General features: G+C 38.6%; 1 protein-coding gene across 1 annotated transcript in view; it reads right to left on the bottom strand.

Moving 5' to 3' along the window:
• The window catches only part of RDH10 (retinol dehydrogenase 10), a 25,284-nt gene continuing 435 nt past the window's right edge, over window positions 1-24,849 (bottom strand). Inside the window, exons 2-6 of the mRNA XM_026841475.1 lie at window positions 24,232-24,470; window positions 5,189-5,287; window positions 3,667-3,812; window positions 3,202-3,333; window positions 1-1,390 (exon numbers count right to left, since the gene is read on the bottom strand). Coding sequence (XP_026697276.1) covers window positions 1,267-1,390; window positions 3,202-3,333; window positions 3,667-3,812; window positions 5,189-5,287; window positions 24,232-24,470 — 740 coding nt within the window. The 3' untranslated portion in view covers window positions 1-1,266. The remainder of the gene's footprint in view (window positions 1,391-3,201; window positions 3,334-3,666; window positions 3,813-5,188; window positions 5,288-24,231; window positions 24,471-24,849) is intronic.

The following is a 24,849-nucleotide window of genomic DNA, read 5'->3' as shown; positions in this document are numbered from 1 at the left end:
TTTAAGGAAAAGGTGGCTCACTTTAATAACCACAGGCATTGGTCACTATTTAACAAGACATTCTAAAAAAGTAATCACAATTTGTCCAATAGTAGTTTACAAGTGGATGGTATACATTAAGATACAGAGGTAGAAGTTCACTTTTACAATGCTTCACTAATACAGATTACCAAATTCAAGGCACAAAATTGTTCGCTTTACAAAAAATACTGTAAAAGTGTTATTTGCTGTTCTACAATGTGAGTACAACTCAAAAAATCTTTACACCCTTCCATATTCTGTATGTAGAGTTGCATCAGGCATTATTCTGTTTTTCCTTCGCTAATAATTGGCATATGACCAGCACTTACATAAACAGTTTGTATCTCAGCTGAGTTGCTTTGTCTTTTAGGCACAAGTCCAGTTACAGAAATTTAATACAACAGCTTCCTTGGGGGGTGAGAGAACTCTCTCAGAAGTAAGAATGAGGAGGAAGAAAAGAATCATAGTCCATAACAGCAGATTGGACTCTGACACATAGGGGGAAACAGAACAGAGCATATTTCAAATCAAGTAACTTGAAAAAAAGTCAGTTTAAATCATTGACCACATTCCTAGAAAACCAGATGCCCAGTACAAGTTTGCTCTGAGAGTATTTGAGACATTCACTTGCCTTTGAATCGGCAGAGATTTACATATTTTTAATCTTTGTTTAAATAGAACACACACAGTTGCTACAAAAGAGAATTACACCACAATTTGGCCATGTGTCCTTTAGAGAGCTTGGGTGAACAAGTGAAGAGATGCATTCAGAAACTGTCCTTAAATTTGCTAAAAGGTCATGAGCAGTAGCTTAAATCTCAAGACTTCCATTCTTCTCCCTTCCGAAATAACATAGGGAAAGACAATTTCTGAAACATTGCATCTTCTAGTTGGAGACAGCTCTTACAAGCCTTGGCAGGCTGAGAAAGAGATATCACACAGTGCATCCCTACAAGTAGTATGACTAGTTTACTGTACATACAGTGATATTCTAAAGGACAATGGTGGCAGCTACATTGTAAATTCACTTTGCTTACCTATCACATTTTCCAAGTACTCTAGTCAGTTTTATTTACAGTATATAAAAAAAACCATTGATTTTTAGAGTTCAATACACAGGTTTAGGACCCAAGAGAATGCCACAGTAAGATGTTGACATTTGCATCTATTAGATGCAAGTGCACTTTGCAATTCAGTCATATAACATCGTATTCACCTATAAATGTTAGTCCATCCAAAACAGTGTTAAATTCCATTTTTTGCTTCATTGTTGTTTGTAGCCTGTTTCCTTTGAGCAATGAAAGGGTACATGCACTTGTCTGCTCCCAAAAATCGGTACATGCACACAACTGCTTCAAAGGGCAGAATACTGTGAAAAAGAGGTTATAAAATTGTTAGAAAACAGCATAAAATAAAACCTCTGCTTACAGTATGCACGTGATCTTGAAAGCAACATAAGAGCTATTGGAGAGGCTTCTTAAGAGACTTAAAGGATTATTTTTTTTTCCAGAGATACTTAGAAAATTGAAATTCTACAGAACTAACCACACAGGCAAGCTGAAAGCAGGAAGAAGCTACTTATTCACATGCCTCCTACTTAAATCAGATTTTCTGATGCTTCTTCACAAGCAGAATGATAGCTTGTTTTAAAGAGGTGAGAGGGGGCAAGGACATCACAGAAGGCCTACTAAGAGCAAAGTATCTGCTTAAAGACACATCAGCAGAGGTCATCAGACATTTAAGATATTCTTTAATGTGGGATTAGTGTTAGTTAACGCTGTTTTTTGATCACCAGATGTCTAACAACCTTAATTTATATTCTAAACTCAAACATTCATCCTCAAAAAGAGAGGTCCAAAGTAAAGAGAGCAATTTCCTTTTTCCCTTCTCCTGAAAAAATTCCAAGAGGTGACTATGTGATGGATACCTGGCTACAGACCCTCTCCTCCTTCCCACATCCACAAAATATTACTTTTCTTTCAAGAGCAGTCCTCAGGGGCTCCAGTGAAAGACTAAGATGGGATTTCCTCAGCGTCTTGGAGAGTGGCATCATTCAGTGGAAAGCAGTGCACAGAATCTAGCCATTAGGAGTAATGACCAATGACAAACTGAGTAGATACCACTGGTACAGGTGTTCTCACTGCCAGTAGTACTACTTGTGCCATAGCAACTGGAGGGCCTGTATAAGGCTGTGACTGTAGCTGCATAAGGCACTGCCTGTGCAGAGAGCACTGAAGCACCCTCTGAGCTTCTGGTTGAAGAAGACAGTTCTTAAAGATGCTGACAGAGTCCTTGATTTGTTGGCATAAGAGACACATACATACTCTCTTCCAGGAAAGAGGTGAGCAGTGAAGGCTCCTCTAGTCTTTTGTGAGCCTGTCTACCATGAAAGACCTGAAGCAGAGAAGAATCACTGCCTTGCAAATGGAATAAAAATCAACAAGGGTCTCAGTTCCAACCATCCCTTGAAGAAGGAAAATAAGTCAATGCTGTATTTTAAAGGTTCCTCCTACACACTGCAGATTTAAAACAAAAACACAAACAGTTGTGAAGCTGTTCTCTATAAACTAGAATGCAAGTGATGTTGCATTGGTGGAATTGAGCCAACTTCTGTATTACCCTGCATCATTGAAATATCAGCTTGGTTACTGATTAAACAGAGTTCAGATCCAAAAACTATAGTGTGTTAGAACAAAGGAGGTAATTTCTTCAAAATAGCCCCTCCTCCAAACTTTGACTCTGAAAACTGGTATACACATGTAGATTTTCATTTTATCTATCATTTCTGTGCAAGTCCTAGAGAATCTGCAGGTAGGGCCTCCTAGCACATTGGTTCTAGAGACAAACTGCTAGAGCTTCCTTTGATAGAAGCTGCCTCATGCCCCATTCCTGAGGAACTCAAACAATAGAAATAAAAGTTTGTTGAAAAGAAAACAGGTATCTAAGGAGGATGAAAGATACTAAAATGGTAAAACGAGATCTCAGTTTTACAGAGCTTCCCAGGCAAGCAACCTACATTCATGCAAGCCAAGAAAGAGAATACACTCATACGTTCTAAGAGAACAGTACATAGGGCCTGTGTGAGTGGGAAGGTGTTTATATCCAGAAAGTGGTCGTGCTCATGCATTTTACTACTATTCTGTAGACTGTATTGCAACAAACTGGCACTTCAGCTCTTACCTTTTCATGAAGGTGACCATATACATGAGGCGAGGTGTGCAGATCATTGGCTGGTCTGTAAGGATAGCTCTCATAGCCTGCTTCACACAGTATTCTGGTTTCAAGGGTGGAAGGAAAGGCTCAATTTCTTTTCTGAAAAATTTGATTAAGACAGATTAATAATATATGTAAAAGACCTCAGTGAACAGTTCATTAACTCTCTTTGGAAGGCCTCAGCAGGGACAAAGACTTCAATATTTTTTTTTATATTCATGGCTCAGTTACAAAGACTATAGTTCAAAACTTGTGCTGCATAAGTACACAAGGACAGAAGACACTCAATGGATTCAGAAAGTCTCTTTTTTGAGTCTAACACTAACATACAAAGCAGATAGAATATTTATTTTAATATTTTTATGGTAGCAGTTTAGTTACCTTCTCGTACTTTTATGACACTACACAGAGCAGAAGGAAAATTTTACTCACCTGATCCTACACCCTCTAAACATTCCTGTATCTACAAGATAAGGGCACACTAAAGTTGTTTTGATTCCGTCCTTTTCAGCAGCCTTCAATTCATGGCTCAAAGACTCGTGGAAACCTACAGCTCCAAATTTGCTGGCGCAATAATCCTGTGTTGGCAATGAAGCAAAAAAAAAGGCAACTTAAAAAGGACAGATATGAATCATGTTCAAAGCCAAAGCATATCTGAAGCGATTCTGCACAGATTTTCAAAGCAACAACAAAAGACACCCACTGAATAGAGCATCACATCAACTCATTTATCATTTTACTTTTGAAGCAATTAGCACAGAATCATGAAAGCACGAAAGCTGAATGTAGGAGGATATTACCTTGGATTCAAGCCTTTGAATCAGGCAGGCTCACATGGCAAGTTACTCCAGTTACCAGCTAGCTTAATATTAAGTATTACAACAAAGGACTGAGATACCTAATACTACCTTGGGTCAGATTTGAAAAAGCTTGGAAAGTTGGCAGGGCATAGGTGTAAAAATTTTAAATACTTTATTTTTAAGGTTAGTTTCAACAGAAGATATAATGGAGATCTGAGTGTATCATTTAGTTTTCAGAAGAGCATATAGCTCATATCTCAAAAAACTAAGTTCAGCAACATAAAAAAAATGTTCATAGACAGCAGTAGCATTTGAGTTTTCTGCTGGATGTGTCCACTTCTGCTGGTGGTCACACCCACAGTCTAGGAAATTATTTGTAGTTCTCAAGACAGTAAATACTATACAAAGCTTTAAGTTACACCAGCTTTATGCATTTCTGTTATGAAACACTGCAGTTTAAGGTCCTGAATTGAGGCTTTCCTATATGCAAAGAAACCTGTGCTCATGAGGATAATATGACCATTATTCTGTTAGACACATTAATTCATTTGCACTAACTAAAGGTTTTTTGTTCACACTTCCGTTTGTGCTAACGACCCAAAAAGCAAGATAATAGGCTCTAATCCTAACCTAGTTTTATGTACCAAACAAGTCTCTCAAACTGGTGTTTTCAAACAGCTGCTAGCAACTAGACAACCTAATCCTTATGAAGTGGGAGCCTAGTAAAGCAGGTGAGCCATATATTCTGGAAGAAAGGCTGACAGCCATTTCCTCACAGAAACAGGAAACTAAACATTACTTGTGAAAATCCTTGCCTTTGCCTTCAAGCTTAGCCCTGAAGATCTTGACCGGAGTAGGTAGGTGGGCACCTTTCAGGTTCCTAAATTTATCAGGTAATTAGCATTTATCATTTAGCATTCCAAGATCATTAGCCATCCTAGGCTTTCACTCTAGTGGCAAATCCACCTGCAAAGTAGAATATGGTGGCTGCCTGAGTCCTGTGGATCCCATTAGCCATGTGTTGATAAGGTACTCAGCACCATAGCTTTCAAGTATCTTTGAAGATTTGACTTCATTTTCTCTAGCTGATAATACAAAAAAGCTTATCCTAAGCAAGAAGTGCCAAATTTATTGTTAATTATAAGCTAACAAACCTCTACTCCAGCAGTACTGAACAAGCCCAAGGAACTTGCAACTGTGACAATGTGTCCATGATTCATTTCCAGCATCTTGGGAAGGAATGCTTTAGTGGTCTACAAAGTAAAACAAAACAAAACAACAAAAAAACAAAATAAAAAAAACATACCACAAACATACTACATTAGTGGTAAGTGTTCAAAACCTCTATTTCAGTTTATTATCAAGAATTTTGAAGTACAATCACTGTACAGGTTTTGAGCTTCTGAGTTTGTCAAATATGCCAACAGAAAAATCTACAGCTTGTTTGTGAATTCAGACAGCGAGGCCACAAGGATTATATCTCCAGAAATCCTAAGGTTAAAAGATCAATTGAGCTCAGACATGTTTATTTTTCTGCAAGAGACTAGTTATCAGAAAGAGATAATTTGACCCTAAAATGGAAGTCACATTTTTTTAAGACAGAAAAAGGAATGCAAAGTGTTTAATTCGACCATCTAGTGCATCTGTGTTAAGACCAGTGCCAATTATCAGTTATCATTATTGACAATGCATTTTGTAAGTTAGATATGTCTAGTTTTACCCAATTAACTTACCATTTCGGGCATTTTACAATAAAGGAAATACTACAGGCAGAACTGTTGCTGATGTTTAGTGTATTATGTAACAAGTAACATCTGCTAGTTCAAGTTACTTTCCATCTTTATTAGTATCTATGAGCATTGCTTATACATAAGCATTGACGATATACATTTCTATTATCAATTCCTTAAGTTGCAAAATAGAACAAGTCTCAAGATGAAAGCGATTAACCTCCAATTTGTATGCTCTGATTATAAAAATGTTTGTTTCTGTTTAAAAACCCAAGTCAGAGTTAACACCTCTAAAAAATAAAATTTTAAGCAATAAATTGAAGGCATTTGCTAAATCATCCCTGCTAGAATACTTACCTTTGTCACTGTCATGGTTTAACCCCAGCCAGAAGACTCATCTGTTTTCTGAAGCTGACTTTCCTTTTTAAATAATTATTAAATAGAGCACCATATATGCTAAAAAGGATCAATTAAGTAGTACAATACGTGTAATTATGACTGACTTCAACTTCTAGGTTGTCAATATACAACATCACTTTTAAAATGCTGAAGAAATTCAGACAATGCTTTTTAATCACAAACATGCCTAGTTAATATATAAATCTATTAATGACACAGCTATTATTCTATTCTTATTCACTCAGTACCACAAATGATTAATCCTCCCAGAAACCCGGTCTTCCAATGTAATTTGGATCCAAATTCAGAGCATGCAAATGCTCCTTAAATATTTGCTACTTGCTTAATTGTTGGTCTCAGTTGTGTCAGCTGCATTCTTAAAAAGACATGCAAGCTACAGCTGAATCCATCTAATTCCATTCTTATGCTGTCTGCATTTTCCAATCACAGACGTCAGGACAGTTTTGCTCTAATGATTTTCACATGTTCTTGTACAACATTTTTGCCTGCAGGTGTTAAATGACTAATCCAGACCTCCTAACACCACACAAAAGAGTGTTTTCACTGGACAGCTGGCAGATGATAGAAGATTAACAGACCTCCTGACTCCTTGCCTTTTCTACTGTTGATTCATACAACTAGATTCTGTCATAACTGCATAACAGAGCTAATTATAAAAAATAATCTGAGAGCAAGCTGCCTTACATTTGTTTCTTTCCTCATGGCAGGGATCTCTAAACCTCTTATACAGAGCCTCAGACAAGCATTTAGTTTGCTGTTGAACTAATCTGTGCCAGGCACACAAAGTTTCAGCCCCTCTTACCATGTTGCATGGCAACAAAACCCAGTCATCACAGGGCAGCAGAGTCTGGAAAGGTAGGAGGCTTGGCTTGGACAGCACTGAAGTTTTACAATGTGTCATTTATCTGCAGCCTGCCTTACACACCCCTACACTGATGGTATGTATGCTATCCATGTAAGAGATCCATGCTCCCAACTCAGTCCTGCTAACAATTTGCTCCCCTTTGGAGCATGAGTCAGCTCCATCAGCAGTTTCCATTTACACCTCAGTTATCTGTCCACACCACATTGGAACGACTGATTACCACCTTACACTGCCAGAAAGTTTAATAATGCAAACTGAAGCTCCGGCTGCAAACCACCACAACTACAGAAATGAAGGGGCACTCACCCTAGAGTTTGTCTTGGGGGAGAGAAAGAAGGGAAAGTTTTTTTTCTACTGCTTTAAATGCACAAATCAATGCTTTCTTCCAAGAGGCAAGTGCACCAAGCTTTGCTGAACTGCGTTTTCTATTATCTTTAGTATGGCACAGATTTTTTTTAACTTTTTTTTAAATACTAAAACTAGGTGTTCAGAAATGTCTGTATCTGTGGCTGAAGAAGAGAATTTTCACAGGCATATATATAGATATGGGAAATAACCAGAAAAAACGGCAGAGCATTAAATTTCAGAAAGCCCGCTCAACTGTGCTAAACTCCTTCAAAGCATAAAGAATACAAAGACTGAGTTTTCAAAGACTGTGGCTAATGTAACCTATTTTCAACCAAGAGAAAATTGGCGCACGATGCATAAACACTGTTGAGGACACTTTTGGGTGATGTCTTCAGCAATTCAAGTGCAGATGGAACAACTCCCAGCAGCAGAACTACAGTCACTTCATGTAAGTCATCTCTTAAAAGGGCATTTATGGCCACATAGGAAGAAACACTGCTCCTCTGCTCTGAAGACAATTAGCATTTCATGGAAATCTTTGTGTGAGACCTCAGTGTTCTGAAACAGCCTGTTCAGAGCAGGCCCCTGTACTTTGCCATGGGACATTATCCCACAAATCCATTTAAAACCTGAAGCTAAGGCAGTCTATGAAGATCACACAACTATCATATGTAGAAAACTTAGCAGTCAACTATCAACATCTCAGTTAAATGGATGTCAGAGAGTCATCTCAGTTGCTGCCATCCTCCAGCCATCTGCAACAGCTGGGAGTCAGTACTTGAAAACAAGCACTGTCAGAGGCAGACACACCCTATGGGGGGACACATTTCCAGTCTCAGAGTAAAGGCTTGCCCACTGCTCCTCCCAGCCTCCTCTTGCTGGGAAAAACAATCCCAAAGTGAAGTTATTCTCTTTCGTGGTATAAGCAATCCCCAAATAAATCAGTGCTCTTACTGAGCTTCTGGCACAGCCCACTTCCTTGATCAAAGCAGCTTCCTCCATACTCTGGTCCCCAGTTTTTCCTGCCTGTTACATAAACCAGATCAACCTAGTTTCTTGTTTCTAGTTTCTTTCAGCTTCAGCTACATCTGTCTACCAGACCTGAAGTCTTCTGTGTACTTGTACTGCTGAGAAACTAGTTAAGAGCTTCACTGGTTCAGGGCAAGATGCCTCCTGGGTGGCCTTCCCATCTGGAGTTTGTCTGAACAGGTAGCATGGCCCACATTAGTCTTCCGAGGTGATGCATGGACATGCTAATCCTCCATAAAAAAAGTATTAGAAGATACCAAGAAAGTAGTGTGTTTTGTCCATGGCATTAGAGGTCATGAACCAGGCCCACAAAATAATTCAAATCAACTCAAGTGGTTTAATCAAACTATTTGCCTTCTGGTTTGATCCTTTAGATTTCAGTTTTACCTGTCACAGCTGCAGAGGAAGACATATAAACAAAACATTTAAGTACTTAAAGTCAGAGCTGGGTCTTTTATTATCAACAAACACACCACAACACTGAGGAGTAACCAGTAAGTGGAATATAGTGGGTAACAGGAATTCTGTTGTGATACATCAGGGTGAGGAATCAGGGAAGTTAGGCAGTGTTCAACCTTAAACTGAAGTTAAGCATCCTCTTCATGCAGAATTAGCTTTTTCTTTCTTTTTACTTTTTAGAAAAAGTGAAAAAAAACCCAAAGTACAGTGCATTTTCTAACTTGCAGTATAGTTCAGATACAGCAACTAGGTAGGATAGATAGAATATATGAAGCTATTCTGAACAGAGTAGAGCTAGTTTTTTTGAGATAGTTTAACATTTAAGTTTTTTTGAGCCTAGAGATCAGTTCCTAATCTTCTAAGCATTTTCCTCTATGCTTCTGAATATACCAGTAAGAACAAACTATTCTCAGTAGCTGTAACCAAACATCTATTTCAATGTGCACACAGCTTTAATGACTTATTTCTCACAAGTGTGAAACTGAACAAGCATTTACATGTCACTTCATAGCTTTCGTAATCTGTTCTCAACATTTTGGTTTACGGCAAATTAACTTCTAACAGTCTAGCACTTCTTCCCTCCCCTTCCCCAAATTCTTTAGTTCCATTCTTAATGAAACAAAACTCAAAAGATTGTGCAACACAAAGAACAGCACAGCTGCAATGTCAAGACAAATTAGTCTAAATACAGCAAATGAGAATATGAAGAAATACTGTGTTTGGGAAAGTGATTTTTTAAATTAAATTTTGGATTAATTATTCTTAAAGAAGAAAGCAAGCATCCACAGAAAACAATGTTAGCTGTATGCAGCTCAAGACGATGGATGCTCGCTGCAGAAAGCACAAAGTAGAAAAGTACATGCTATCTCATGTTTAGAGAGTTGTAAGAAAGAAATAAAGTAGGTACCACCACACAGGTCCTTTAAGTTTCTATTTTTCAATACAGTAAATTTTTTTTCATACTTTCTGCCTTTTGTCAATGTTTAACAGCCCTTTTAAACTATTTTGATAGCATAAACAAGCTGCTTTACTGTAAGGCAGAAATTCCTTTATGCTAAAGGAATAGCTCATTTTCCATACAGCCCCTTCAGGTAAGGGAGATGAAGCACACATTTCTCTGGGTCTGATCAAAACAGGTGAGTTTTTACATCACTATAGTTATCTAAAACAGTGGTGTACTGGTATAACAGATTTCTTCCCAAACCACAGCTATTCCTGACTGTCAGGACAGCTGCATAACAGTGCAAACGAGTGCAACATTTGGGTAAATGTATTGTTTCATCTTCATGTTAAACACTATTAGGCCAGACCCAAGAAGTAAAATTGGTGTGATTAGTCAAAGACTCATCCAGACAACTCTGGGAACCAAGGGAGGTCATAACAGCCTGCTGCCATGTGTGTTAGCTAATATTGTAACTATCATGAAGCGACAGAGATGGTGACAAGAAAATGTTCCACATTTTTGTCTAAAATACACGCTATATCCTTTCTCCCCCTCAGCATGGACACTCAGACTTCTTTTCTTCCCATTCTTCTTCACAGACCACAGCAGGACACACTGCAGGTTCTCCTACTCCCATACAGAACAGCATGGGGACACTCACTCCACCATGGAATGAAATACAGAGATTTCCACACATACCCCAATTTCTCTTTCCATTCCAGTAACTGAGAAGGAATGCATGAAGGTCTGACAAAAGAGCACCTCTAACTCTTCAGCAGACAGGCTGTGGCAGCCTTGCCTCAAAGTAGGTTTGTCCAAAGTGGGCAGTATAGCACTAATGCACTACTCTGCATTAAAATGGAAAGAGAGGTGCCTGGAAGGAAGAAAAACCCCATGACAAGCTTATCAGTAAATATACTGAAGTTATTTCCAGGTACAATCATATAGCCCAGCTTGTTTCAGAAGATAACCACTTTAGATTAATTTTATAAACACAAGGTAAAACTTCACTGACAGGATTACAGTGAAAGCCACTGCCAAATAGTTTGAGAAGAGGCCTTGAAAGTACACCCTAGAACTGTGTAACTCTCAAAGGAAAATTTATTCAAGTTAGAGGCTATATCCAAAATGCCTTCTCACACACCAAACCATGCGGTTACAAGCCTGGATTTAACCATTTCTTTTCCTTCTAGCATTTTTATCTGGCTCCATTGAGAACTGAGAATAACTACTTAACATTTGCACTATCATGTCAATTACTTTTCCCATAGTATCTCCACATCCTTCTTAAATTTCATAATGCAAGCATCTCTGAAATATTAGGTTAAGGTGAGACTAGTAACTGTGCTAAGACTACATGAAAAAAAACAAGTATGAGTTGAAGACTAGCGAGACCACACAGCACAAAGGACATGGCTCTGCCAGTAACAGGCTGAATACAGAAGGTAGACAGAAGTCTACAACTACTGTTGACCTTGCTAACATAAGGGACCAAAGCTGTACTTTAAAGGACCTCAGAAGTCTCTGCTGACTGTTTTCAAGTAGTGCTGGGCCCCTCCTGGATAATTAGCCACTGTCTAAGTAAATATTTGAATAGCTGTGGAAATTAGCACTAAGTTTGATCTTAAGTTTCTATTCCCAAGAAACAATAATGAAGAATAGGCCAGAATTACCCAGCCTTTCTTTTTTAATTCATTACTTCAGAAAGTCACACATTTCTCTGGATTTTTGATAGGTCTACCCAGATCCTTTTGGAACAAAAAAGATCAGGAGATAAACATGACATCCTCAAGCCAAGATTCCATAGACAGCTGTATTAAAAACATGAAAGGAAACTATTCAAGGATTGCCCTCAAGTGTGCCTTGAACAGGCCTTGTGTTCAAAACAAAAAAGTTAGACCTTCCAATATTTCCTCTCAAAAGGAGTCCCCTAGTTATTTAGCTCCTGGCAGGCAACACAACCTTCAATTTCTCACTAAAGCTTTATTTGTCCTTCACATAAAAACCCACTGTTTTGGGGCCATGGGGATTCCTTTAATATTGAACTGCAACAGCAGTTAATGCTTAACATACATGCACAGTAATAATGTTACAGTTGCCTTGCAACCAGAAGCTCATGAAAGAATGAGATAGACTTAAAACAGAAGTCTACAATGATGATGAGTAACAAGGAAGCAAAGCCACACACACACCCCAATACTTTGGATATCCTGCATTTGCAGACTGAAACTACAGATAAGATCTACCCAGGTTAAGAGGTGAAGGTAACAAACTAAATGAAGAATTAAGTCACAATGAGAAGCAACATCAGTTAATTTAAAACTGTATTTGATTTACAGAGAAATAAGCATCTTTTTTCCTCTCTCCAACTCTTCATGAAATACTGAAGTACATGAAGTCTTAGTTTAGTAAAAACATAAGCTACTACTTGAATAATTTTTTTAAGTCATTATTAATTCATGTTAGTAATTAACATTCCTGTTTTCTCCACTCTCATGACCAATCCATACACAAAATCCCCTGCTTCTCCATAAACATATTTAATCAGCTGAGAAGTACCAGAGTTGTACAAAACTAGGTTAAATCTTATTTACTGAAGTTTGTAAGTGGGTTTGTTAGTAACAAACATCTGTCATACCAGTTGCTAAAGAACAAGTATGCTACAGTCCATATTTCTATTACTATTACTACCTGATTTAGCATTTGTAGTATTTAGGGTGCAGTTCCAAAATTTCTTCAATTTTCAAAGCCAATAGTTACCACTGTTTCCTGTGAATGGTTGAGTTATTGTATTGGTTCCTCTTACACAGAGTCAACTCATGTTGAGAATATCAGAAGAAAGCTGAAACTGAATTAAGTAGTTTCCTTAATCAGAACTTAGTGCCACAAAGCTGTTTACAATGTGTAGACAGTAAAGATAAGTAATGCTATTCAAAAAAACCCACACAGGAAACTAATACCACTAGTTATCTCTCAAACATTAATCATTGATTTCCACTCTTTACTACTAGAACTAATTATGCCATGCCTAGGGTAACTGAACATTGACTGGCTAAATTGCCTTTTGTATAGTTTGTTAACAAGGCTTAGTTGAAAAAGGGTTGTGTCTACAGAGTGGGGTACGAAAGTGCTTAGAGAAGGACATTGCAACAGAAACTTTTGTTACCGTTACCTTATCAGGTCACTATACCAACTACACTGTCTCCCCCTCCCCTTTCTTTCAAGGCTTCATTTCCTGTGATCTTACCTCAAATGGGTTACTAAGACCAGAATAGAACATAGCTTTGTTCCCTCCTGTCTGATCTGAAGTGTAGGTTAAGTACTCAAGACCACTACCTAAATATAATTCTCACTTCAGAACTTTCTTCTTGAGAGTCAAGGTGGAAAAGGTATCATCACCTAAAGTGATCTGCTACTATTCAAACTCCCAGCTCCCTTATATAAAGCTTTTCTGCACCCCTCACCATTGCATCATTCTAGATTGAGCGCACCTTTACCTAGCACAGGGGTTTAGATACACATACACATAGCAGAGTCAAAGGTTGCCCCGATCTCCATCCTTGGGAGATAGTCAAAAGCAATCTGGACATGGTTTTCAGCCACTGGCTCTAGGTGGCCCCAATGACCTCCAGAGGTCCCTTCAAACCTCAACCATTCTGTGATTACTCACTTAAGTACACTAACTCCATGCTCAACAGCCCATTCCTCTTCATCTCACAGAGGAAGAGGTTCACAAGCCAGCAGAGACCTTGCACTCTTTGTCCCTATGTTAACTGCAAGTTTATCAACACAGAATCTTAACTAACCAGAAAGGATGCTGATTTCTCTGCCATATCTCTCCTTACAGGAGCTCTTGCCTGTAATAAATTATCCTACTCTGTCAAACAGTGTCTGTTCTACTTCTCCTTTGGTCTCAAGTCCTTCCAGCTGGAGAGAGGGTCCAATGAAGCAGTACAGAGCACCTAGATGAATTTCTTGTGAACTTAACATTTTCAGTTGATTCCAGAACATTCACATAGTGTACTGTTTTCAAAAACTAATGATATCCCTCCAGCTGTTAGATGCCCTCCAGTAACTACACTCCCTTGAAATTTTTAAAGCATATTCTAAGCCCCCCCAGACAATTCTGCCCACTTTAAATTTTAATGGCTTTTAAAGTTTGGACAGGTCAATCATGCTGGATTCTTGACAGCTAGCAATGAACAGGGAGAAAGACAGTATCTTAAGCAGCGTGAAAGCATAGAACATAAATTGCCAATTATGTTTGTTTGGGATTTCAAATGCCAAACTAATCTAAAAGCTGAGAAAGATCAGTGGTAAAGATGGCATGGTAAGAGGGCTGCTGGAGGCTCAGCTATGTGTTTAGTCTGCCTTACACTGCAAAACAAGCAAGGTACAAGTCTAGACTGAAGTGGAATTTGGAAACAAATATACATGCATAGACTTCTCCAGCCAGCACAAGTTTAAGGCATAACCAAGCACTAGAACTGAAGCTTACAAAGTAGTCATGGTCAAAAGCTGACCTCTTCTGCCCAAAGGCATCTTATTAGACAAGTTGATATTTACTCTCCACAGATATGAATCTTGTTCTACTCTAAAACTATCATAGCTACCAAACTACAATTATTATTCAATTGAAAGCAACTATTACACAGTTGGCATCAGCCACTGAAAAGTAATACACAGTGTAAAGAAAGTGAATCCTTGTGCTCAGATCTACCATGTCAGCATTTGAGCTTTCCATATACACAAGACTAACACGGAGCTCCAACACGGCTGTGACGCTCAGTTACACTCCTGTAAATTTAGGAACTTAAGTTACAATCCCAGTAAGTAGCACCACCAACCTTGTATTCTTCCACAGGTGGATCTATCAGTAAAGACAAATTAACTTGCATTTACTCAAATGTCAAATTTGAAATTACTTTAGCTTGTTGGTCAAGTGATACAAGAAGTTAACACTTGGCTACTTCTTTTCACAAAAGCTGGTTTAAGCCCTGTTGAAGTCAAGCAACTAGAAAACCTACTTTGTTTATACACTGACAAATGGCTGTGTCAAAGGATTTGTAGCATTTCAGAGTTGTGTTGACATTAGTGTAACAAACACATTAGTCCCTCACCTTCATTAGCACAAGTTTGCAGCAAATGTCCAACCATTTGGAGAGCAGTTATTTATTGCCAGCTATTTGATAATCTTGACAAAAATGAAAACATGCCCCTATGAGTCAGTGAAAAATCCACATAAATTCATTTTAGAACAACTATTAGATAAGACCTCAGAATATTCTGTTCAGTGAACAAGAACACAATCCAACTTTTAAATACACATTTTTCTCCAGCTTGCCATAAGCTTAGTCATCCTCTGGAATATTTAGTAAGATTTGGTATTATAGTGTGCACGTTTCCAAAAAGTTACTAGACAACAGTACTGTCAGAACTACTTATGGAAAATATTAAGTCATCATGTTTTACAATTTACAACTTTTCAAGAAGTGGCTAAACAGAGAAAGACTGTCTCTCAGTTTCTAGATACCTTAAGACCAGTACCTCCATAGCACTGCAACTGCTATAGTACTTGCATACAGATGAAGGCTGAGTCACTTTACTCATCCTCCTCATCTCAGTCCCTAAGACATTGTTTTGAATCAATTACTTTATAAAAATGAAAGCGATTATGCCGTAACTGAGTATCTCACAAGAGAAACAAGATTAGAAGGAAATCTTCCCTTTTCATGTAACAGTTCTACTTACTGGAAACAGAAAAATAAAGATATAACAGTTGAATTGGAATTTGGCTTCAAAGTTTGTTTAGGAAACAGCAAGATCCTAGAAGGCTCCAACTTCTTATGAAGTAACTCACTGAATGAGAAGTAACATTTTCAAAACACATGGGGCTTAGAGGTTTTTAAAAACAAAGGTGTTTAATACTTCTCCCCAACCTCCAAAAATGATGTGCAGAAAATAAATAGTCTTAGCAGGTAAACTTTCATTTCATAAGCCAACAAAGGCTAAAATGACAAAAAAATCTCTAGCTAATACAGTGACCAAAACAGCAACTAGTACAGTTTTCAAATATTCTACTTGCACAGGCATTATAACCTAACACCAGCAAACTGCTTACTTTCTTAGGGGATGAGTTTTCAAAGACAGAGAGATATTTCCTTCCTCTGCCTGCCTGTGGAAACTATGCTCATTTCCCACAGGCTGAAACACAGCTCTGGCCTGGTTTTTCCACATTCAAACAGCATTAGTACAACTGATTTCCAGAGAAGCCATGCAGTAGGCAGGGATCTTTGCTCTTGACAGTACACAACAGCAATCATAGTATCAGTGCAAGGCAAATAAGCTAAAGCTGTTAACACAACATTGTTTGATGTGTTCAGAAAACTTACCTTTATCTTAGGGTTTTTAGTGTGTAATTAAAATACTGCAATCTCTTTAGAAGTTGAATTGTTATATTCAGGCTCTTATGCCAGTGGCGAATTTGCTATAGCTTGTAACCGTTTATGACTACTTGACTACTTAGAGCCTGTAAAACCTATTCCAGAAAATCTCTCCAAGACTGAGGTTTCATTAGACAGCCACAGAGGTCCTGTTCACAGATACATAGTTTTATTCTATTCCTTCCCCCCAAACCCCACCCCACCAGCTAGTCCAAGTCTGAAATGTTGATGAGGTGATTCTAGCTTCTAAATAAAAATAATCAATTTGGCCAAGACAATTAACAGCTTTCCTCCCTGCCCTCCGGACAAGTTAATGAGCTGAACTGGCTCACCCAAGGATCAGACGAATACTAAAACTAGCACAAGGTAAGATGCAGATTCAAGGGGTGGTCCCATGCGACAGCTTGCCACCGCTAAGCTGCCTTGTAGTTTCATCCTAAGTGAACAAAAATTTTGGACAAGTTAGTTTTAAGCATATGCTGAAGTGCTTTTCCAAACCAATGCTGAAAGGGGAGTACTCAAGAAGCTGTCACACAAGTTCAAACAGATGGCAGAAGTGACCAGCACCAGGGCACATTTAGGTGCAGAATTCAACAGCCAAACAAACTTGAATTTCAAAAGGCTCACACCAAGTCAGCCACCTCAGCTGCACAGCTGTTCCAGCATTCCTTGGCCTACCATGCCCTCCCATCCCAGTTGTGATAACTCACTCATGTCAAGTGTTAATTTGACTGGCATATAAATCATTATACTAATATAATTATTTACAAGAACAGAGTGTTCATTCAGAAGTGTAAGCACAGATGTAAATCTCTCCCGTTTGTGACATATCTTCTTTCAAACTAAACCCTGAGAAAACCAATCTCAAATTCTATGCCTACTCACCTACATTGTAACTGCATTTTGAAAGACTTATTTTTTTTTTAAACAGACTTAAGAAGCCTAAAACCACAGGTAAAATAATGTAGCATCACACATAAATCAGCTTCAGTTTGCCTTTGCAGAAAGGCCTCTACTATTTTTCACAGAAGACAGACAGGTATCAGTAACTCAGCTTTACCATCGGTGTGAATAGCCAGAAAACCTCAAAGGTCAAGGGAGCAAGGTTTATCAAGAGAGTGATGCTCTGGCTTTTACACACAGAGGACTGTGGAAAGGTTTAGTACTAGAGATACATAACAAAAACCTTCCCTCCCCCAGAAAAAAAAACAGAAGTGAAATCAAAGCATGAGAAGCATTGGGAAAGAATAATACTTCACAGCTGATAAAGATAAAAGTAGAAAAGATTTTAAAAGTGCAGTGCTAAAATAGCAGGGATGGTGCTAGAAAACATAACATTCATCTTTCCTCAACCTGTCTAGTCAGAGTAATTGATGACACTAGGAGCTACAGAAAAGGATTGCTCACCCACACAGATCAGTTAAGACAGGTCTTAGACGGTGATGCAAACACTAGGTTAGCAGGACACTTAGCCACATCGTAATTAGGACTGCTTTTCTCCACAGTTGAACACATGAATATGCCTGTCTTCTAGAAGTCTGCTATAGTCATTTGGTTATTACAGAAAGTTAATAACATAATAAGATCTCATTAACTTAGCTGCTTTTCATAAATTAAAGCAGATGTTACTTGTAGATAGAAGAAACTTTAAACTCCATTGCTCTCCTAACCTCCACAGGACAAGGAAGGCATACACATAATCCTTTAGACAGAGTATTTCACTGAAACTGGGAAGAGCAACTCTCCACTTCTACTGAGGTTAGGCACCATTCTTGCAAAGACTGTAATTCCATTCAAGGTTTTCCTGTCTCCTCAGATCCATCCAGCATACTATCAGACCAAAGTCAGTGCAGAAGTTTCTGCTTATTCAGCCAACCTACCTCATTCCATAAGCATCAGGAATTTAATCATTGCGCCGATCGTTCATCCAGGACCATTTCTTCAGAGTAGGTTAGCAATCCTAAGAGCATTCATGGCGTTTGCTGACAAGCCTTCGACCCTCAGAAAAAGTCACAGGAGACTGAAGAATGAGACCATGCCACATGCCTTACCTCTGCAAGCTATACTGCAACTCCAGCTTTATTTTAGCTAACCATAGAATTGCAAGCAGCTAATAACCGATTAATACTTCAAATATGTTTCAAATAGCTTGAGAAGTCTTGGCATAGTCTCTTCAGAACAACTTTCCCTTTTCTTAATGGAACTTTCACATTGCTTTTCTGTGAAATATATTACTGTTTCCACCTGAACTCTGCAAGTTCAGTTTAGTGCATGAAAGTAACTGGCTGATAACACCATATGCTACCATCTTGGACACCAATCTACAGGCAACAAACAATCCACAGGTCACAACCTGAGAATCTCTATTTTCTCTTGTTTGAGAGTCTAAGTAAGATCCACACACCTTTCAAATGGCACAGCAAGTTAATTGCCAAAGTAAGCCTGAGAAAAGCTGTTGCAGGTGTAATTGAAGCAGTTTAAGGAAAGCATTCTGAATGGTCATTTCAGATTTGTAAACTGACTGGAATGAAAATCAAATGCTTCACATCATTAAAGATAAGGAAAGGAAATACATGAATTCAGTTGCTGTTTGAAGAAAGGAGGTCCACATTCTCCACCATGCAAAGAAGGCTGGTGTTGTAAATAACATGTTCAAAGAATCTTTGATACAATTTTCCCACTGCTCTGATGGAAGTGTTGCTAATTAAACAAATAAAGAATGCTATAAGCTGTTCTGTTCAGACTCCTTGATATGTGACTACTCATTTATCATCAAGATACAGCAGACAATGGAGAGTCATGACTGAACAATAGCTTCAATAGACCTCAGGGACTAGAGCTGAGCAACTTGTGGAACAACTACAGTTTGGTGGGCAGCACTCTGAAATCCCCATTATAGGTGTTTGTATGATTCCTACATAAGGCAAATGAAGGGGCATTTTTCCATAAGACCCACCTACCACCCCACTGCGATGTGCTTAATTATGCTTGCTGACTCTTCAGATGAGTGAGTACATTATCTGACAAGTCATTTTTATCCTTATTCCCATCTACTCTGAAACTGGTAAGATCACTTCCACAGTCACAGCTTAGACATCTGGCTACCTAACTAAATGGTCTGGGCTGGTGGTCCCCATAAAAAGGATCAGAAAACTGAAAAACTTTCAATGTTTTTTGTGAAAATGATTGCTACAACTAAAATGTGACTACAAGGCTAGGCTGCAGATACGTACAGACTGCAAGATTCAGGTTACAAAATTAACAATTGCATGTTGATGACAACTGTCCTTGACAGTGCTAGACAAACTCCCGGTAGACCATAAAAAAAATCTGAGGAAAGCTCTGAACCAGTAGTCTTATGCCTACTCAAGCTCCAGAAAAACATATCCAGCCATTTATATTATAAAACCTGTGTTAACTACTTTCCTTTAGAAAATGGAAAAGTGCAGTTTTCTAGAGCATGCATCTGGAAGATACTATTTTTCTCAATTGACAGATTCCCTCTATTTGAGAAATGAACCCAAGAACATATGAACTGCAAAACCATACCAAAGCACTTAGAAGTTTTAAGTACAACTAGTATGACTATTTTCATAGCTAAGAGTATAACTGCTTTTTCCTTCATATTCACTACTCAGCATGCTACCACAGTATATGAAACACATGTGCTGTCCAGGGTAATTTACTGGTGGCATGTAGTTGGAATCATTTTGCAAGGGAAGAGTTAGTTTTGATGACACTTTTTGGATCACATGCACATGTTTTGCTTGAACATGATCCAACTCATTTTTCAAAGAAAAAAGTCAAGAACTTGTAGATTAAACTTTGTAAGTAAAATTATGCATCTTGGGATAAGTTATCATGAAATTAAAAAAAATAATTTAAAGCTGCTAATTCCACGCATCCAAAATGCTAAATAGAGCTAGCTGGTCTATCAGTGGAATATTGTGTTTATATTTGATTATAGATACTAAGAGACGCAGCAATAAAGACAAAAATCAAACTGCTATGCCAACAGGCCACAAGACTCAGCATGGTATAGTTTCAAGTAACATAGTTTAAGCTGTCTTCTCTTCTGTAGAATATTCATATGTACACTAAGTGCAATACTCCCATATTTAAACTAAAACTATAGGCCTAAGTAAGCTTTATTTAACACCAGGGAGCCTGAAGAGACTAGAATAACAGTATGTAAGTATTGATACATTACAGACAATTATAAGCCACTGAATTTTCCAAGGCTTTAGCAATCCTGCCAGCCGAATTCAACTGACAACTACAGTGGCTGCATAAAGAGGTATTTGATTTAGTAACTGCATTACATTTAAGGTTTAGACTATTTATGAATGTCCTAATTACTTGAGTAGCATTTCCCTCTTTACTATTTATCTCTTCCTGTATCAATGTCAGGCCACCTAGAAGATTTGTTCAATTCCTACAAAGATAAGTATACCTGCATAACTCCAAAAATCAAGTCATTCATAAGTGAATGAAGACAACTACTCTGGTTAAGACAGCAGTACACAAGTCTTCAAATTCTGGGCCCTAGTCTCTCACTATGTGGATTTTTTTTTTATAATTATGACAGAGCTGGAGCTGAATGCTTTTGCTTCCCCCTTTTGGTAAGTTGAAGAGAACTCCTCTAGGAGAGCTTTAAGCTGAAAGTTTGGGGTATCCACATGACAGGGAAATGCAGATCACTGTTCTGAGCTAAATACTGAAGATCTGCTCTACAGAAGGACCTTTGTGTCACAGAACTTCAGACTCTGATCATCACCTTGCCCCTGCCCCTCCACAAGTCTCACTCAGCAATCAGGGTACTATGCTGATGTTACTTATCCAGCAACAGCATTATTCTTCCAGATAAAAAGTGTCACAGTGGGTATAAGAATCTCAAATTGTCCCAAAATAAGAGTCTGTACAGTAGTTTTATTAAATACAGTTCCAAGATCTAAACCAGATTATTTTGATACTTTACTTAACCTTTATTGTAAAACCACAAGAAAGACGACCAGTTATTCCTATATTTGCTTAAAACTGATTAAGCAACAGCTTTATCTTATACTGTGATTTAACATTTTTCAAATTTGAATCCTGACATATCACAGGAAGAAAATTTCCTAGTCTGCACAAGTTCAGCTCCAGTAATTGACAAGTGCAACCAAGTCAGTCATTCCTGCAACAGGAAAGATAGTGTTACACTTCTGCTACAGTTTTATGCATCTGCAAATTATAGTAAGCCAGAGCTGGCTTGTTTCAAACCAGGAATGGATTTTGTCCCTGTGTTTTCAATATCAGAAGCATTCAAGTTATCACAGCATGAAATAACAGGTTTTTAATACTGCAGTGGATTTTACACTGTGGAAATTGCTACATGATGCAGTGGTGACATGTTTATATAGAACACTCACAGGAAGGATTATACAAATCATGAATGTCAGCAAAATGAAAAGCATCTGTTTAGGCTGTGGCACACTGCTAAGGCTCTCTTGACTGCCAGGTTGTGATATAGTACACAGCCCAGTTGGAGTCACAACAGCAAACCAGTGACAGACTTTCATGTCACTGCCTACTGCAGAAGTTGGGCAGCCTTCAGATTGTGGATGCTAATGTAAAGCAAGCTCAGATCACCTGCATACCACACAAAGAGCAGGCAGTCAATCTTCTGATGTTTCAAGGGGACAGTACTAGAATCTCATTTCAGGTTTTTATATAGATGTACACTGAGGCTTGATTAAGTCAAGGGATGAGGAAGAATTTCCCATCACACATTAAAAACCCAGGAAGTACAGACACTTAACTACTGAAGCAATGTTACATGTAAGATCCATGTCTTTAAAATCCATTTACAGTTTTTTGGACAAAACACCCTCCAAGAATAGTTAAAAGTCTACATAATGCTCCAGAGTATTAGCTTTGCTTTTGGACCACCAGTTTAGCTGACATGGAAAAGACTAGCTGTATAAGACTTCACACATCTAGACACATTGTTCTATTTAAGTCAGCACTGACTTGCATCAAGAAAGTTGGCTTCAAATCAGCTGATTCAGATGATATCTTATGAATTAAGTACTATTACTTTTAACAGAAGTCCACCCACTATTGGTCAAGCCAACCTTTCCTGGGATCATGAGGGGGAAGACAAGGAAAAAAAGCTTTGCCAACAGCAAAAGCTAAAAGGAAAAGCAAAGCAGGACACTGTATCTGCAGGATGTGTACATATGAACAGATCCTCAATTAAATATAAAGGGTGTTGACTGCTGCTTAGAAGCTTAAGCCAAGATCTCGAGTTCCACAGTTCAGATCTAACTATACCTTCCTGGAGTAATTAGGTTTTTTTAAAGTCACTTCACACTAACATTTAGAGATGAGTGAAACTGTTATGGAAACCCTATCATAGCAGTACTAGACTAAGTTTAGTTTTCTATTACTGTAAGAGACTCAGAACACACAGAGGGTGCTTTAAAAAGGTCTCTGAAACAATGTTATAAATAAGTGTATGACTTAGGCCTGAAGGAAGAACAGCTGGAGAATTTAGGATCCTCCCATATTTTAATTCATGGTGATGTCATAATTTAGAGTTCTTGGAAACTTTGTCAATTCTGCATTTAAACCACATCAATAACAGTCATTAAATCTAGTGCACATCTCTGTTTGCTTAAGCATCAATTTAACTTTTATGAAGGGGAACACGCAGAGCTCTTAGTTGTAAGAAGTCATATGAGCTTTCCCAGAACTTTTCAAATTGTCTTAAAATATACTTTCAGAGTTTAAAAGAGTTTCTAAATACATTATCCCATGTGCACTGAAGTTTAAGCACTCTCTCTGCAAGCTTTACAATACACTGGAAAAAGACTGCTCTGCCATTAAGTGTTTCACAGCACAGACTTTAAGGGGCTCCTTTAGGGTTATGAAACAGCATTTCACTTCCATGTTAAAAAAGTTATATCTGGGAGGGCCTTCTAAGTTCTGAAGATGAGGCATTTCACAAAATTTTATTATGAAAAGGTAAGAGCAGCCAAAGAAGGCTTAAGTTGAAGTATATTTCAGATTGCTTAATCCTTTGATTGTTATGCAAGTGTATTTCATAACCTTATTTGAAGGACCAAAGAGCAGTTTTAGTACTAACAATGGGCTCAGTCTGACAGCTAATGCTAACCCGAGTGTGCATCATGCTCTCCTTCAACACTCCAATTTATGTAACTCCACACTATTGTGGGTTTAAAAATAAACCACACGGGAAAACAAGGTTTAGACAGACAAAAAAAAGCAGTATCACATAGCTTGTTCTCCTTGATTAGCATCTGCTAGTTATGGTGACATTATCACCCCAGAAACCATATTAAAGACTTTCTTACTTCTACTGGCAGCTCCCAGAGAAAGCTATGAGGACAAATATGCAGGATTCCTGAAAAAGTGTTCTTGGCTTGATTTCTTGAGAAATCCTTTTTGCCTTTCCTCCCAGCCTTCAAAAGGAACAATTTGCCTCCAAGGCAATTCAAACAACGTTTCCAGCAGGGGTTTTAAGTATTTTTTCCAGAAATGTGCAAGTTTGCTATTGTAACCATCATTAAAACAGCATCTTAAAACTGCTAACATTCTGGCAGAAGACTATTGGAGGAAGGCTGAGAAGCCATGCATTAACTGTAGCAACCTTTAAGCAGACTCAGAGGTTATGCTTGCAAAAGATTTCATATTCTAGGCTATAGAGAAGGGCACAAGGCTTAGAACTCTGGATTCTAAGAGAACATAGTCGACTTAAAACTATTTGTTAATAATTTTAATACTCACCCTTCCTGTTAAACAGAACTGTAAGTTAAGAAAAAGAACCCCCAACATGGTGATCTTACTAATGAAAGGAAGCAAGTGCAAAACTCCAGGCAAGAGGCATTAAGCAACAGCAGTTAATTTCCCCAAAATTAACCGACAAGAAAGGCAGGAGAAAGAAGTTTGTAGTTACCCAGAAGTGTGCGTGACAGTTGACCATCATGGTCCTCTCAATGAGCTCATCAGGACACTCCAGAAGATGGTGTCCAGAGACCACACCAGCATTGTTAACCAGGACAGAGACCTCGCCAACCTCCTTGCGGACTCTCTCAGCTGTTGAGTAGACATTTTCTCTTTTGCCCACATCACAGGTGTACGTGTAAACCTGCAAGTTGCAATGGGGCAGCGCATCTTTTTCTCCATCTCCAGCTACTAAGGAATAGAGACAAGAAAACAGAGGGGGAGGGGGGGAATAAAATTCTTGTATTTTGACATTCAAACAAGTAGTCGAGTGGAAACAGTGAACGCATTTCCCTTGCGGTAAAAGTTCTATTTACTTTGGTGTCACCACGGCACACAAGGACTCGACTATTTACTACTGCTGCCAAAGCGTTTTAAGCAAAGCTGGAGGTTTTAACGCCACTGTCGGAGCAGGGCTCGGCTCCCCGCTCCCCACCGCGGTGTCCGGGCCCAAGGCCGGCCCCGGCACCGACGGGGCGTTTGACGCCCCCGCGCCCGGCGGGCTCCAGCCCGAAGCCGCGCTCACCTGAGGCAGGGCACGGGGCTGCGGCGGCGCCCGGCTCCGAGTGTG

The sequence above is a fragment of the Athene cunicularia genome (genome assembly GCF_003259725.1).
Source record: "Athene cunicularia isolate RWA chromosome 2 unlocalized genomic scaffold, athCun1 chr2_part1, whole genome shotgun sequence".
Lineage (NCBI taxonomy): Eukaryota > Metazoa > Chordata > Aves > Strigiformes > Strigidae > Athene > Athene cunicularia.
The sequence above is the reverse complement of the archived record's forward strand: the minus strand, read 5'-3'. Positions and strand labels throughout refer to the sequence as shown.